General features: G+C 42.0%; 1 protein-coding gene across 10 annotated transcripts in view; it reads left to right on the top strand.

Moving 5' to 3' along the window:
• Positions 1–13,506, top strand: part of MYO6 (myosin VI) — a 426,976-nt gene that overhangs the window by 374,847 nt on the left and 38,623 nt on the right. For 6 of the 10 annotated variants that reach the window (XM_033936480.1, XM_033936478.1, XM_033936475.1 and 3 more), the window contains one exon: positions 3,652–3,690. The exons of the other annotated variants lie outside the window; for them this stretch is intronic. In XM_033936480.1, coding sequence (XP_033792371.1) covers positions 3,652–3,690 — 39 coding nt within the window. The remainder of the gene's footprint in view (positions 1–3,651; positions 3,691–13,506) is intronic. 10 annotated transcript variants of the gene reach the window in all.

Raw genomic sequence — 13,506 nt, 5'->3', positions numbered from 1 at the left:
CTCAAGGCACTTCTAAGTCCCTTGATGCACTCTTACAGAATGGAAGAGAATAAAAATGTTGTCCTGCAATCAATTACTGTTCAGTTTACTCATCCTTTGTCAGTACATCTCTTCCAGGTACCAAATGAGATTATTGATTTCACTGCCACATGATTTGATGTACTAGGTTACCCTGAATAGTTTTCTTTGAATCTTTCTGATACTCTCCTAACAGCATCCTCTGAACTGAGCAGAAAATTCTGTTAGCTTGATGTTGGTGGCCAGATCTACATGAGGCAATAGTCCAGAGCAGGTTTAACCAAGTTTAGCCCAAGGGCCACAAATGGGCTATCCTTAATGAATATGCATGAGAGAAATTTGCATGTCTACTATCTCTATTTTGTGCAACTCCATACAGGATATCCTGAAAAGCTGGCCCGTTTGTGGCCCCTGAGGGACCAAGCTTAGACAAGGTTGGTAGGAGAGGACCCTTAGTCCTATTTACCCTTGAAATATCCTTTGGCGAGACAAAGTTAATAGAAGGTTAATTGCTTGGCAAAATTTATATTCTTCCCCAAATGCATCAAACAAGTCCTATAACATTAACCTACTTAAATCTAGACACATCAAAAATCTGTTGAACTTTAGGGTGTTTTTTGACATTTTTTTTAATCCTCCTTTTATGCAAACATAATCTTTTTCAGTCTCCAAGTCAGACTTGAGCATCTCTAACATCAAAAGCAGGCAAGTGAGATATGAGGATGTTAGAACTGAGATGCTAATCCTGCTCATTTTTGCTTTTCTAAAAAAAAAAAATGAACAAAATCAGCAAAATAATAAGATGGTCTCCTGAAATCACTTTAACACATAACTTATGTTAAAATATATTTTCAGTACAATACGTGGGACATTCTAGACAGCTGGGTTATTTCCCCATACAGCCATGCTGCAGAAGGAATCTACTCCGGATTTTTCACTCTGCCTCCGGTGTGGCTGTTTAGCACCCTACAGTTTTTCCTTATGCACGCATGACTGCAGTTGTGTGTGTTCTGCTCATCTGGTTGCCACTACTTTAGCGTGTTATGTGTCAGAAATATAGGGCTTTGTCTTGCCGAGACCCTTTTTTCCGAATTTCAGAGGCAGGGGTTTCCCTTCGGATGATTTCTTCCTTTTTGCTAAAGGTGGTTTCGACCTTCATGTTAATCAGGAAGTGTGTTTGCCTGCCTTTCAGCTGACAAGTTCCAGGACACAGGATTGTCTGTTGAAGAAACTGGATGTGCGCAGAGTTATTCTGCGGTATCTGGAGGTCACTAACGAGTTTTGCCTCTCTGACCATCTGTTTGTGCTGACACATTCTGTTAAGTGGGGCATTCCCACGTCCAAGGCCTTGATTTCCAGATGGATCCATAGGGCCATTTCGTCAGCCTATATTCTTTCTGGGAAACAGTCCCCTGTTTCCACCAAGATGCATTCTACTAGGAGTGTTGCTTCTTCATGGGCCGGAGCTAGATCTGTATCTCCTGAGGAGATTTGCAGGGCGGCAATGTAGTCTTCTCTTCACATATTTGCCAAATTCTATAGAGTAGATGTTGTTGCTAGACAGGACTCGGATTTCGGGTCCTAAGGGCCGGCACACAAGCCCACCCTAGCTATTTGGGTGGGTGGGGGGGGACTGCTTATGAACACGTCCCAGCTGTCTAGAATGTCTCACTTGTTGCACTGGAAAAAGAGATTATGTACTTATTGGTAAGTTCTTTTCCAGTAGATAGGTAAGACATTCCAGGCTCCTTCCTGTGCCTGCTTACATATTTCAGTCTGTTTATGCTTCTCCAAGCTGATTCTTGGATGCCTGTCAGCCCTTGGGGGCCGGGAAGAATTTGTATATATGTTCCATTTCTTGGGGAGTAGTTTTTGTGCTCCTTTGAAGCCTGTGTTGGCGGTTAATGGTACTATTTAGTTACTTTTGAGCAGAGCAATTTATTTTGCCTGTTGCTACAGGTGCCTCTACTTCACGTATATTAGGTGCTCCTTCGGTACTTGGGTATTAACTCTAGAGGGAGCTAAACAGCACAATGAAATACACCAGAGGCAGAGTTAAAAAGCCGGAGTGGATTCCTTCTGAAGCATGCGGTATGGGGAAATAACCCAGCTGTCTAGAATGTCTCACTTATCTTCTGGAAAAGAGCTTACCAAAGTAAGTACATGATCTCTTTATATGCTGTTTGTATGAGCATCCTCATTTCTTAGTTCATTAACATGCAATTATGGCTATACTAGTGTTAAAGCCCGTTACATTAACGGGTGCTAGAAAGCAGCCCCCTTTCCCTCTCCCCCTCCAGTTCCTCCCTGACTGTCTCCCTGTGGCCCCCTTCTGTCTCCCCTCCCCCAAGCAAAGCTGTCTGCCTCCCAGCACACCCCTCCCCCCAAAGCAGCCTCCTTTTCCAGTTCCTCCCTGACTGTCTCTCCGTGGCCCCCCTTCTGTCTTCCCCCCCCAAGCAAAGCTGTCTGTCTCCCAGCACGTCCCTCCCCCAAAGCAGGCCCCTTTCCCTCTCCCCTTCCAGTTCCTCCCTGACTGTCTCTCCGTGGCCCCCCTTCTGTCTTCCCGCCCCCCCCAAGCAAAGCTGTCTGCCTCGCAGCACATTTTTTTTACCTCGAGTTGTGTGTTACCTCCAGAATACCTTATAATGTCCTATAAATAAAGTTCAAGGGGTGTTTGGTTTGGTTTTTTTGGGGGGGAGCTGGGGGGGTGACTACCTTGCACTTTCCTGTACAGCATCGGTATGAATATAATTTTGTCATATCATTTTCCTTTTGACTGCCGACGTTTTTCTCATTTCCTTCAAGCACCTTTCAGATTTCTCTTATTTGCACCCTTTTCCCGCGGTCCCGACAAACGTCCTGACTCCAGCAGGAGCCGCAGCACTCTAACCACGCAGCTTCGCGGCCTGCTACTGGCCTGATTTGCTCTGCCGTGTCGGGCAGAGCAAATCAGGGCAATAGCAGGCCGCGAAGCAGCGTGTTTAGAGTTCTGCGGCCCCTGCTGGAGTCAGGACGTTTGTCGGGACCGCGGGGCGGCAAGAGACTAAGGGAACCGAAGGGAGGGTCGGATGGGAGGCGGGACCGCGGGGGGTGAAGAGAAGAGGAGCGGCGGCAAGAGACTAAGGGAGCCGAAGGGATGGGAGGATGGGAGGATGAACGGGGGTTCAGGTGTGCCGGGGAGAGGAGCGAAGACGACGACCTAGTGGCTGGAGTCTTTTTTCGGAGCTTCCCTTCCCGCCCCTTGAAGTTTCGCCGCAGCTCCTCTCGATCCCCGCCAGTGAGAGGAGCCAACAGGAGAGCAGGATGTCCAGCGCTGGGGTCCAGTCCTTCCGGCGAGTGTAGGTAGGTGCTGGGGATTCGCGTATGTGCACTCCTGCGGCCACAGACCTACTGATCACGGAAGCACGCTGATGGGAGTGCGCATGCGCGGCTAGCGTTTTATTATATAGGATTACTTACTACAAGTCAGCTCAGCTTAAACTGTGAAATAGGACAGTAAGGAGAAATCATTTTGTGGATTGATAAGGTGGATTGATTGGTTTAGGTTTTACATAAATTTTTGAAAAATTACTGTATATTTCCCCATTGATGGTTTGTTCTACCATATAAAATGTATCTTAATTTTCTCTTTAGGGATGAAATGGCCAAAGAAATGTCTGAACTTTTGTATAGGTGGGTGAAATAAACCCTCTGAAAACACATAGTCTACAATCATAAACTAAACTGAAATGAATTCATACTAAACCTATCAATAATTCAGATGTAAAAATTACTTTCTAAATTTGATTTTCCTCTATTTTGAGGGTGTTTGAAAATCAGTGCACGTGCTCACAATCATTTACATTTTTGAAATTCTTAACTTGAGTTTAAAATTTTGCTTTTACATGCTGAAATGGTCATAAAGTGACATCACATTTCTACAGTACAAAGAAACATGCTGCATGTTTGAATCTAGCACTTTGTTTTTGTCTTATATGATGTGGTATCCTGGCTTGGATTCTTTGCAGTATAAAAAACACTAGGAAAAGCAATATAAAAGTTCATAAGTAAGAAAAATGGAGAAGCAGAAAGAGAAATGATAAAAGTGGGTATGTAACTGAACAGAAAAAGAATTAATTAGAGAGGTAGCAAAGTTAGAGGGCTAGTAGAAAAAAGGTATGTATGCATAAGTTAACTTTGTTGATATAGGAGTCACTGAGGAAGATAGGAAGGGAATATAGTTGGAGGAGAAGGGAGAGTAGAAAGAAGGAGTGGGGAAAAAGTGGAAGTTTACAGGATGCCATTGGAGCTGAGTCATGGGAAAACCCCCAGAGCAACAGCTAGGCAGCAGAGTTCTGGAGTAATTAAGAGGGGGCCAACAAGAAGTCTATTAAATAAGTAAAGCTACTGAAAACATCATGGTGAAGTCAGTCAATAGCATCAAACCAGACACATCTGATGAATGTTTGGAGTGCTGTTTGTATGAGCATCCTCATTTCTCATGATCTTTTTACACAAAACGAACTCCTCCCCCATGGTTATCAAGGCCTCTTCTCCCCCAGATCCAACCGAAAAGGAGGCGGACTGGCACTGGTCTACAAATCTTTCTTTGACGTCCAGCTCCTCGAGAAGGGCACTCACGCCTCTCTAGAATATATGCTTGTCTCTGTCAATGATGACCTCCGCACTCACCCATTGGGCATCTTATTACTATACCGCCTACCCACCCCTTGGAACAACTCCTCCAATCTCGTCTTTGAGGCTATAACAAACGCCTTTCTTAAATTTCAAAGACTATTGATTGTTGGTGATATTAATCTCCACCTTGATGACACCAACAGCAAGGACATGATCGAATTTAACAACTTCCTTACCTTTCTAGGTTTTCCCTCACCTACCTCTTCTCCAACCCACGAAAAAGGACATACACTAGACTTCACCACTTTCCTCGACCTTACTGCCTTCAAAACTTCAACCGATGACACCCATTGGGAACAAGTCCCTTGGTCTGACCACTTCTTAGGGGCTACTTGCCTCCCCATTTTCATGTCACACCTTGAATCCCCATCCCATTCCTCCCATTCAATAACCTTCCACAAGAAAATTTTGAGTAATCTTTTCTGGTCCAAATTTCTCAACCAACTCTCCTCCAATCCTAAGCCTACAGACTCTGAATCCTGCTGGTGCATTGTATCTTCCTCTCCGAATCCATCTATCACTCCCTCGCTCCAATATCCACAAAAACCATCTCCTACCCCCGAAAGGCCCCTTGGTATCTACCGCTCCATAGAGAGCTGAAACAGAAATGTCGCTCTTTGGAGCGTAAAAGGAAAAAATCTAAATCCCCCTCAGATAGACAGACCTGGAGGGTCAATATTAAACTTTACAATTCATTACTAAAAAAAGCCAGGAAGAATTTCTTCGGAGATAAAATCTCCAGATCCAACAACCAGATCAGTGCGTTGTTTAACATTTGGTGCTCTTAAGTACAAAAAAGGACCCATCCTTACTCCCCTCGTCTCTATCAGCAAATGCCCTTGCAAAATTCTTCAATGAAAAGGTTACCACCCTAAGATGCTCCTTCCCTCCTACAGTCCCCTATAACTCCCTAATCTCTACTGACCTCAACCCTTCCCTACATGTCTCCAATCCCATTCCAGCCGACAGATCCTGGACCGTTTTTAAGCTTGTTTCCGAATTGCAAGTCTCCAAACTCTGCCTCAAACTAAAAACTTGCAAATGTACCTTGGATCCTTTCCCCTCCTACCTATTTGAGAATATCTCTACACAGGCCATCGCTTTCCTCACCAAACTTATAAACGATGCTCTAACATCGGGCCTTTTCTCCTCCGAAATGGGACATATTGCACTAACCCCTCTACTGAAAAAGACCAACCTTGACCCCTCTATTCCCTCCAATTACCGTCCAATAGCAAATATCCCTCTCCTAACCAAGATGTTAGAATCCATCATATCCACTCAACTCTCATCCTACCTAGAAAGATTCTCTATTCTCCTACCCCACCAATTTGGCTTCAGACCCAACTTCAGCACCATATCCCTATTAGCCTCACTAATTTCTAAGGTACAACAACTTCATTCTCGCAACAAATTTGCTGTACTTCTACAATTCGACCTCTCCGCAGCTTTCATCGTCGTCCATCATGATATCCTAATCTTCCAACTCTCTGAAATAGGCATAAGTTGCACAGTCCTAGACTGGTTCTCGAAATTCCTACGCTTATGCTCCTACACCGTTAACATAAACCTTACCTCATCCTCTCCCTGGAAGCCGACATGTGGAGTCCCGCAAGGCTCACCCCTCTCTCCTATCCTCTTCAATATTTACATGTCCTCTTTGAAACTCCTTCATCTATCCCCCCCTGGAAACTCTCTACACCTATGCTGATGATATCCTCATCCTCCTTGAGACCGACTCGAACCTCACTAACCTCGCTGAGAACATATCCGCATGTATAATGAACCTTCAATCCTGGGCACATTCTGTACAAATGAAATTGAACGAGTCCAAAACAAAACTACTTTGGCTCGGCCCAATATTAGGTCATTTACCCACCTCCATCCCATTATCTTCCGCCTCCACTCTTCAGCTTGAGTTTTCAAGCAAAGTCCTTGGCATCATCATAGACTCCTCTCTCTCCTTCAATGACCACCTCAACTTCTTGGTAAAAAAATGCTTCTTTAGTCTTCATATGCTGAGGAAAGTGAGATCGTACTTTCATCATTCTCACTTCGTCGTCCTTGTTCAATCCACCATCCTCTCTAGACTGGATTATTGCAACTCCATCTACTTAAACCTAACTAAAAAAAAAACTCCATAGACTTCAGCTAATCCAGAACGCCGCGGCCAAGCTTATTTTCGCTAAAGGCAAGTTCGACCACGTCTCCCCACTCCTGTCCAAACTTCACTGGCTCCCAGTTCACTCCAGAGTCCTCTTTAAATGTGCCTGTTTAGCTTTCAAGAACCTACATGGCAACCTCCCTCCCGTTATCCCACTCTTCTGGAACTCCTCTAACCCTAATTCCACTAGATCCTCCAAATAACTGAAACTATCATTCCCCTCTGCAAAAGGTATATCCTGCGTAGGAAAACTAGGAACATCCCTCCCCTTTAGAACCACAGAACTCTGGAACAACCTCACATCCCCGCTCAGAATTTCAAGCTCCCTCCAATCCTTCCGCAAACACTTGAAAACTTGGCTCTTTTCAAAAATCTAACACCTCCCGCTCTTTGGTACCCTGTCCCTCTTTATCTTCCTAGCTCCTTTCCTATAACCCTTCATTGTAGCTCCTTTTCAACCTAACCCTGTAAACCGTGCCGAGCTCTACGCTTGTGGAGATGGTGCGGTATACAAACCTAAGTTTTAGTTTAGTTTTAGTTTAGTGCCGAATACATTTACTCTTAACATTAGCATTCGCATTCCCGTCACCTGCAACTGAAAGCTAATCACCATCAATCAATAATCACACAACTCAATTTTATTTGGCTGCAGCTTTATTATCTATCTGAATATTATCTCTACTTATAATACAATCCGTGTCCAAAAACCAACAAACCCCCAATGCATATTTCACACCCCCCCCCAGGGAGCTATTTGGTGTCAAAATTAGCTCCCGTTAAGTCTTTAAATTTATAACATTCCCCCAAACATGACCCACAGTGACGCAAGGCCATGCTTCCCCTCGCAGCGGTATTGCATACGAGTGTTACATTTATTTATTTATTTACTGCTCATCTCCCAGATCCAACTGGGTCAAACCCCATTTTCCACCCCACCCAAAGCTGCTACCACCTCCCCCAACCCCATAAGCTCCATTAAACCCACCCAAGTCGACATATAACCTATACCCCCCACCCCACCCCATAACATTGACACAAAACATAACACCAGCAAAAATGAGAGGGAGGGATAATCTTTTCCTGAAGAGACTACTCTACTGTTCCCCTTTCCTCACAGAATTCACTCCATCCTGCCACAACATTCAACCAGTCATGTGACTGCTCCACCCCATCACCTTAGAAACCTCCCTAATCATTTTTCTTTCTTACAAGTTCTGTCTATTAACCCTTTCTTACCTCCTCTTATAAACTTGTTAATCCTTATTCTACAGACCCTTGACAACACCTCATATATTCCCCTCACCCTCTGCCCCCCCCCCCCCATTTTACCCACACCATCATTCAATAAATATTACCAGCAGGTGACATCAGCTCAGCTAATGTTATATCACACCAGATGAATTTGGTGTTCTTTAATTTTGTAACCTGGTGCCTAGATTTAGAAAAAAATAAACAAGAGTTCTGAATGCTACAGTCCAGTCATATCAAAAGAACAAAGCAGCACGTATTGAGCCAGTAGCTATTTTTTTAGATTTTTTTTTTATTAATTGAAAACAACCTTATTCAAAATGGAATTAAAATTTTTTACATAATAGTCCATACAAGGAATTTCCACTTCACTACAAATTTACACGACATGAAGAATTGGACAATAAAATGACTCGACACAACACTGTCAGAATAGACGCTGACATGAAGCTTACTGCCTTTTTGTAGCAATTTTAATTACAAATAGAGACTTATGCCCAGATGAAAAATAGAATTTCAAAACTAAAAGATGCTATGAACTGATATATGGAGAGTGATGAGGAAAAAGCAAACATGCTAAACAAATACTTCTGTGTTCATAGAAGAAAATCCTGGAGAAGGACTGAGATTTACTAGCAAAGTTATACACAGAAATGGAGTAGATTCCGTGCTGTTCACAGAGGAAAGTGTTTATGAACAACTTGAAAAATTGAAGGTTGACAAAGCAATGGGACCGGATGAGATCTATTCCAGGATACTGAGGGAGCTCAGAGAGGTTCTGGCAGGTCCTATTCAAGATTTGTTCAACAAATCTCTGGAGACAGGAGTGGTTCCTGGGAATTGGAGAAGAGCAGATGTGGTCCCTATTCACAAAAGTGGTCGTAGAGATGAAGCCTCACTTCAGTTATTGAAAAATAATGGAAGTGTTGCTGAAAGAAAGGATAGTGAAATTCCTAGAATCTAATGGCTTATAGAATCTGAGGCAACATGATTTTACTAAAGATAAATCGTGCCAAATAAACCTGATTGAATTTTTTGATTGTGTGACCAGAGAATCGGATAAAGGACATATGCTAGATTTAATTTACTTAGAAGGGCATAATAAAAAAAAAAAAAAAGGCTAAGTCCCTTTTTGGCCTAAGGCCCTAGGCGCTCAAAGTAGGCAGCAGGAAAATGTCCATTCTCAAAAGAAACGGCCAAAATGTGTGTGTGTGTGTGTGTGTGGGGGGGGGGGGGGTTGAGAATGGCCTGTACGTTCAGGCCTTTAATCACTCAAACCGCCACTATGTCTACTTTTAAGCTCTATTCTCGGGAAAAAAAATTGCCCAATCGCAGCAGGAGAGATGCCCAATCTTTCCTGCTAGAACCTGCCGTAACCCCCCCCCCAAAAAAAAAAAAGATTATCGACAGGAGAGATTCTCAATCTTTCCTGCCCGCACCCGCTGCAATCCCCTCCCCCTCCCCGAATGTCAACATCCTTAATTTTGGGGTAATCACAGACTCCTGAATTGCTAAAGATGTGTCTTTCAGTTATTCCCTAATGGGATGGTGATATGGTATCATTTGACTAATTCTCAGTTCTGGTAGTAAAGTATTGACTAATTCAGATTCATGGCTTTGACTGTTTATTTCTAAACTGACTGACTATAGTAAACTGACTGAGTTGGGGTTACTTCTTCTGTCATAATGTTATGATTTTAGAATACGAATGGTAAATGATAGATGTCTTTATTGATTACTTAATTGAAGTAGGGAGATTACCATACTTTCATTTATGATGATCAGTTCACAATAAAATGTTGCAGGTGGGTGAGTTCGTTTTGTCAGTTTGCAGAATAGATGAGAAAATGTCTACAGTCCTGTGTAGTGTTGAGTTTGTTGAGCTGGGTTTGGCACATACCCATTGTGTGCTCTATTAGATAAACACAACAACAAAAACACTCCACTCTTTTGGCTAAGAGCAGTGCCTTGAACGGAAGAAAAAGCCTCAGGTCTTTTAAACCTCATCCACCCACATCATTGGCTCCAAAAAACTTCCGTACAGGCTTTGCTCTAGCCGCTAGGCTGATAAATTCCAGCACGGGGCAAAAATCGCTTAATGTAGCAAAACTCTTGTAAGTGTTGGAAGTGTAAACGTGGCGTCACTTTAAAACCTGAGGCTTATTCTTCCGTTCAAGGCACTGCTCTTAGCCAAAAGAGTGGAGCGTTTTTGTTGTTGTGTGTAATATGCAATTCTCCACTACACTATAACAGATTTAGTAAGCTCTATTAGATACAGAAATGAAGAGATTTAAGGACTAAGTGGCTATGGTTTTGTCATTATTGAAGGCCTATTACCTTTAAAACTATACTGTATGCTGAGCCACTCAATTGAATTAATGCCTTGAAAACTGTTTGTTCTACTAAAGATCTTTACTTTTGGTTCTGTTAAGCATAGATATTTCAGGAACTGCTCAAAAGATAGTTGCTATATGAAAATGCCTTAGGATTTATTTAAATTGGTTTGTTTGTTTTTGGGGGAAGCTTATTAGCTGTCCTTTAATGCACTGAACTGCTAATATTCAAATAGCATTTTGAGTCTTAAAATCCTAATTAAGCTTGTCCTGAATGATGTTCTTGCCAGTTCACTATTTCATTGTGTTCCAATTTTAGAGAAGATGACATTTTGAAATTGTAATTATGCTTTGGATTGTTTATAAAAAATTGATGGCTTAAATGTTATACAGTAACATAGAATGTACTTCACTGTCAGCTTATAACATTCAGGGGATAATTTTTCTGCAAGTTGAGTGCACAAAGAGCATTTATATAAATTTAAATGTTGAAATTATACAAGTAGCGCAAATGTTTTCTTCTGTTTAATTTTGATTTCAGTTTACTAAGCCTATTATGTTGCTGTTTTGTTACCTACAAATATAAAATCTAAAAGAAAATTCGCTGTCATTTAAGCAAATATTTTGTATTTATATGGTAGCATAGTAAATTATGGCATTTAAATATAAAAATGGACATCCAGAGCACACAAGTAGCAGACCTACCAAGTCTCCTGATTTCAGCGGGAGACTCGCGGATCTTCTCCCACGGATGGGCTGGGATCTGCTGCTGAGTTTCCTCTCCATGCCGCAGTAGCATGAAAGACCCCTAAAGGTCATTTCCTGCTGCCACGAGATAACTTTTCATGGAAGCCTTTCATGCTGCCCTGGCTCAAGGAGGCAACTCCTTTTGCCTCTGGCCGCTAATCAATTTTGCCAGAGGTGGAGTTGGACAGAGCAATGGGTAGACTGGGGTGGGAATGATAGGCAGATCTTGATGAAGCAATGGTTGGAGCAGAGTGATGAGCAGGACGAGCTGGGGGTTGGCCCTGAATCTCTCACTGAGTGGGTCTGCCCCTTTGGCAGCTCTGAAGCAACAGTTCATCCACTTTGGTAGATGTGCATACAAATTCCAACATGGAACTCAACATCCACTTCCCCTTATCCCCATGTCTCTCACCTAACCTTTCAAAGTAGTGCCGTTGCCTTTTAGGATTGTGACTGCCATTCTGTATGAGTTACGTCAGTGTTTTGATCACCAAAAGGATATAGTGGAATTATAAAAGGTTCAAAGAAGAGTGGCCAAAATGGAGATACTGTCATATGAGGAAAAACTAAACAGGTTGGGGCTCTTAAGCTTGGAAAAGAGACAGTTAAGGAGGGATATGATTGAGATCTACAAAAACCTGAGTGGTGCAGAACGAGTAAAAGTGAATTTTCACCCTTTCCAAGAGTACAAAAACCAGGGGACACTCGATGAAATTACATGGGAACACTTTGAAAACAAATAGGAGGAAATATTATTTTACTCAAAGAATAGTTAAGCTCTGGAACTTGTTGCCAGAGGAGATGGTTACAGTGTTTAGCATATCTAGGTTTAAGAAAGGTTTGGACAAGTTCCTGGAGGAGAAGACCGTAGTCTGCTATTGAGACAGACATAGAAGTCACTGCTTGCCCCAGGAGATTGAGCTAGATGGGCCATTGCTCTGACCCAGTATGGCTAGTCTTATCTGCTAACTCTTGTTCCATGCAGTTCATCTCAATGCTTTTTGTGTATCCAGAATTTGTGGATTGTAACTGCTGCTCCATCCTACTGCCATCTTGATCTTTGGGGTTGCAGCATGGCTGTAGTACTGAATGAAAAACAAGCTAGTATAAACTTAGATGCACATTAAGAAAATATCTAAGGTGCTTCTTCTTTTTTTTTTTTTTTTTTTAAATAAATCTTTATTCATTTTAAAGCCAAAAATAAGTGCAACATATTATACAGTCATCTTACACTTTAACAGCACTTAAATTCAATCAGAATTATATTCCATAACAAATACATATATCATCCCCCTTATATTTATCCAACAATTTACACTCAAAATTAAAAATATATCTTCCCACCCACCCACCCTGGACGTATATTATCAAAGGGCAAAATCAACAATCACTCCTTACTGAATTTTGTCAATGGCTCCCAAATATCCATAAATTTCGTATAATGCCACTATACGTTCCATTTTAAATGTATGACATAGAGATTCTCACCAAAAAGTATAATTTAACCGATCCCAGTTTTTCCAGTTCCTCAAAATAAGTTGTATGACAACCCCTGCCATTATAAAGAGAAGTTTGTTATTCCGAGCAGATATTTGGCTTTTAGCCCTCATTAATGTACCAAATAAGATGGTATCGTATGTCAATGCCACTGGATTTTCCAATATTTTGTTCACTTGATCCCAGATGGATCTTCAAAATTTAAGTATCAATGGACAATAGAACAGTAAATGATCCAATGTCCCTACCGCGAGACAACAATGCCAGCATCTATTAGACTTTAAGCCTTTGTGGCTTTTAATATTCAGTTTGGACTTGAATGTCCTGCTTGTTTGTCTGTGGCTCGATTTGATTAATTAATGTGAGAGTCTAGTTGTTAAATATAGCGCTGTGTAACTTGAATTTTTGCCAAGTGAGTGTGTGCTTATTGAGAAATTGTAGTGACATATAGAGGAGGGCTTGGCCCTCGCTTTGGTCTCTCTTACACTTCTGTGCAGTACTGAGTTTGTCAGATTCTTTTCAACAACTGTCTGGTTTTTGTTTGTTTTTTGGGGGGGAGGGAGGGTTGGTCAGTACTGAAAAAGTAACAGCCAAAAAGAAAGTGAGCAGGAAATACTTTTGTCCTATGATCCTACTTCCTGGTTGCACATCTCAGCTGTTTGAGTGAGTATACAGGACTAGTAATGCATTGGAGACTATAGTAGAAAGCACACAGAAGGGACTCACTTCTGTCCAAACTTCTCTGTTGTGCTATCTTCTGAATTCCAGGGGTTTAATTTCCATAAATTTGGGGTGAGGGAAATCAGTAGCAAAGAATCGGAA

Source organism: Geotrypetes seraphini, chromosome 3 (genome assembly GCF_902459505.1).
Source record: "Geotrypetes seraphini chromosome 3, aGeoSer1.1, whole genome shotgun sequence".
Lineage (NCBI taxonomy): Eukaryota > Metazoa > Chordata > Amphibia > Gymnophiona > Dermophiidae > Geotrypetes > Geotrypetes seraphini.
Note: the sequence above shows the minus strand (reverse complement) of the source record. Positions and strands in the feature narration are given on the sequence as shown.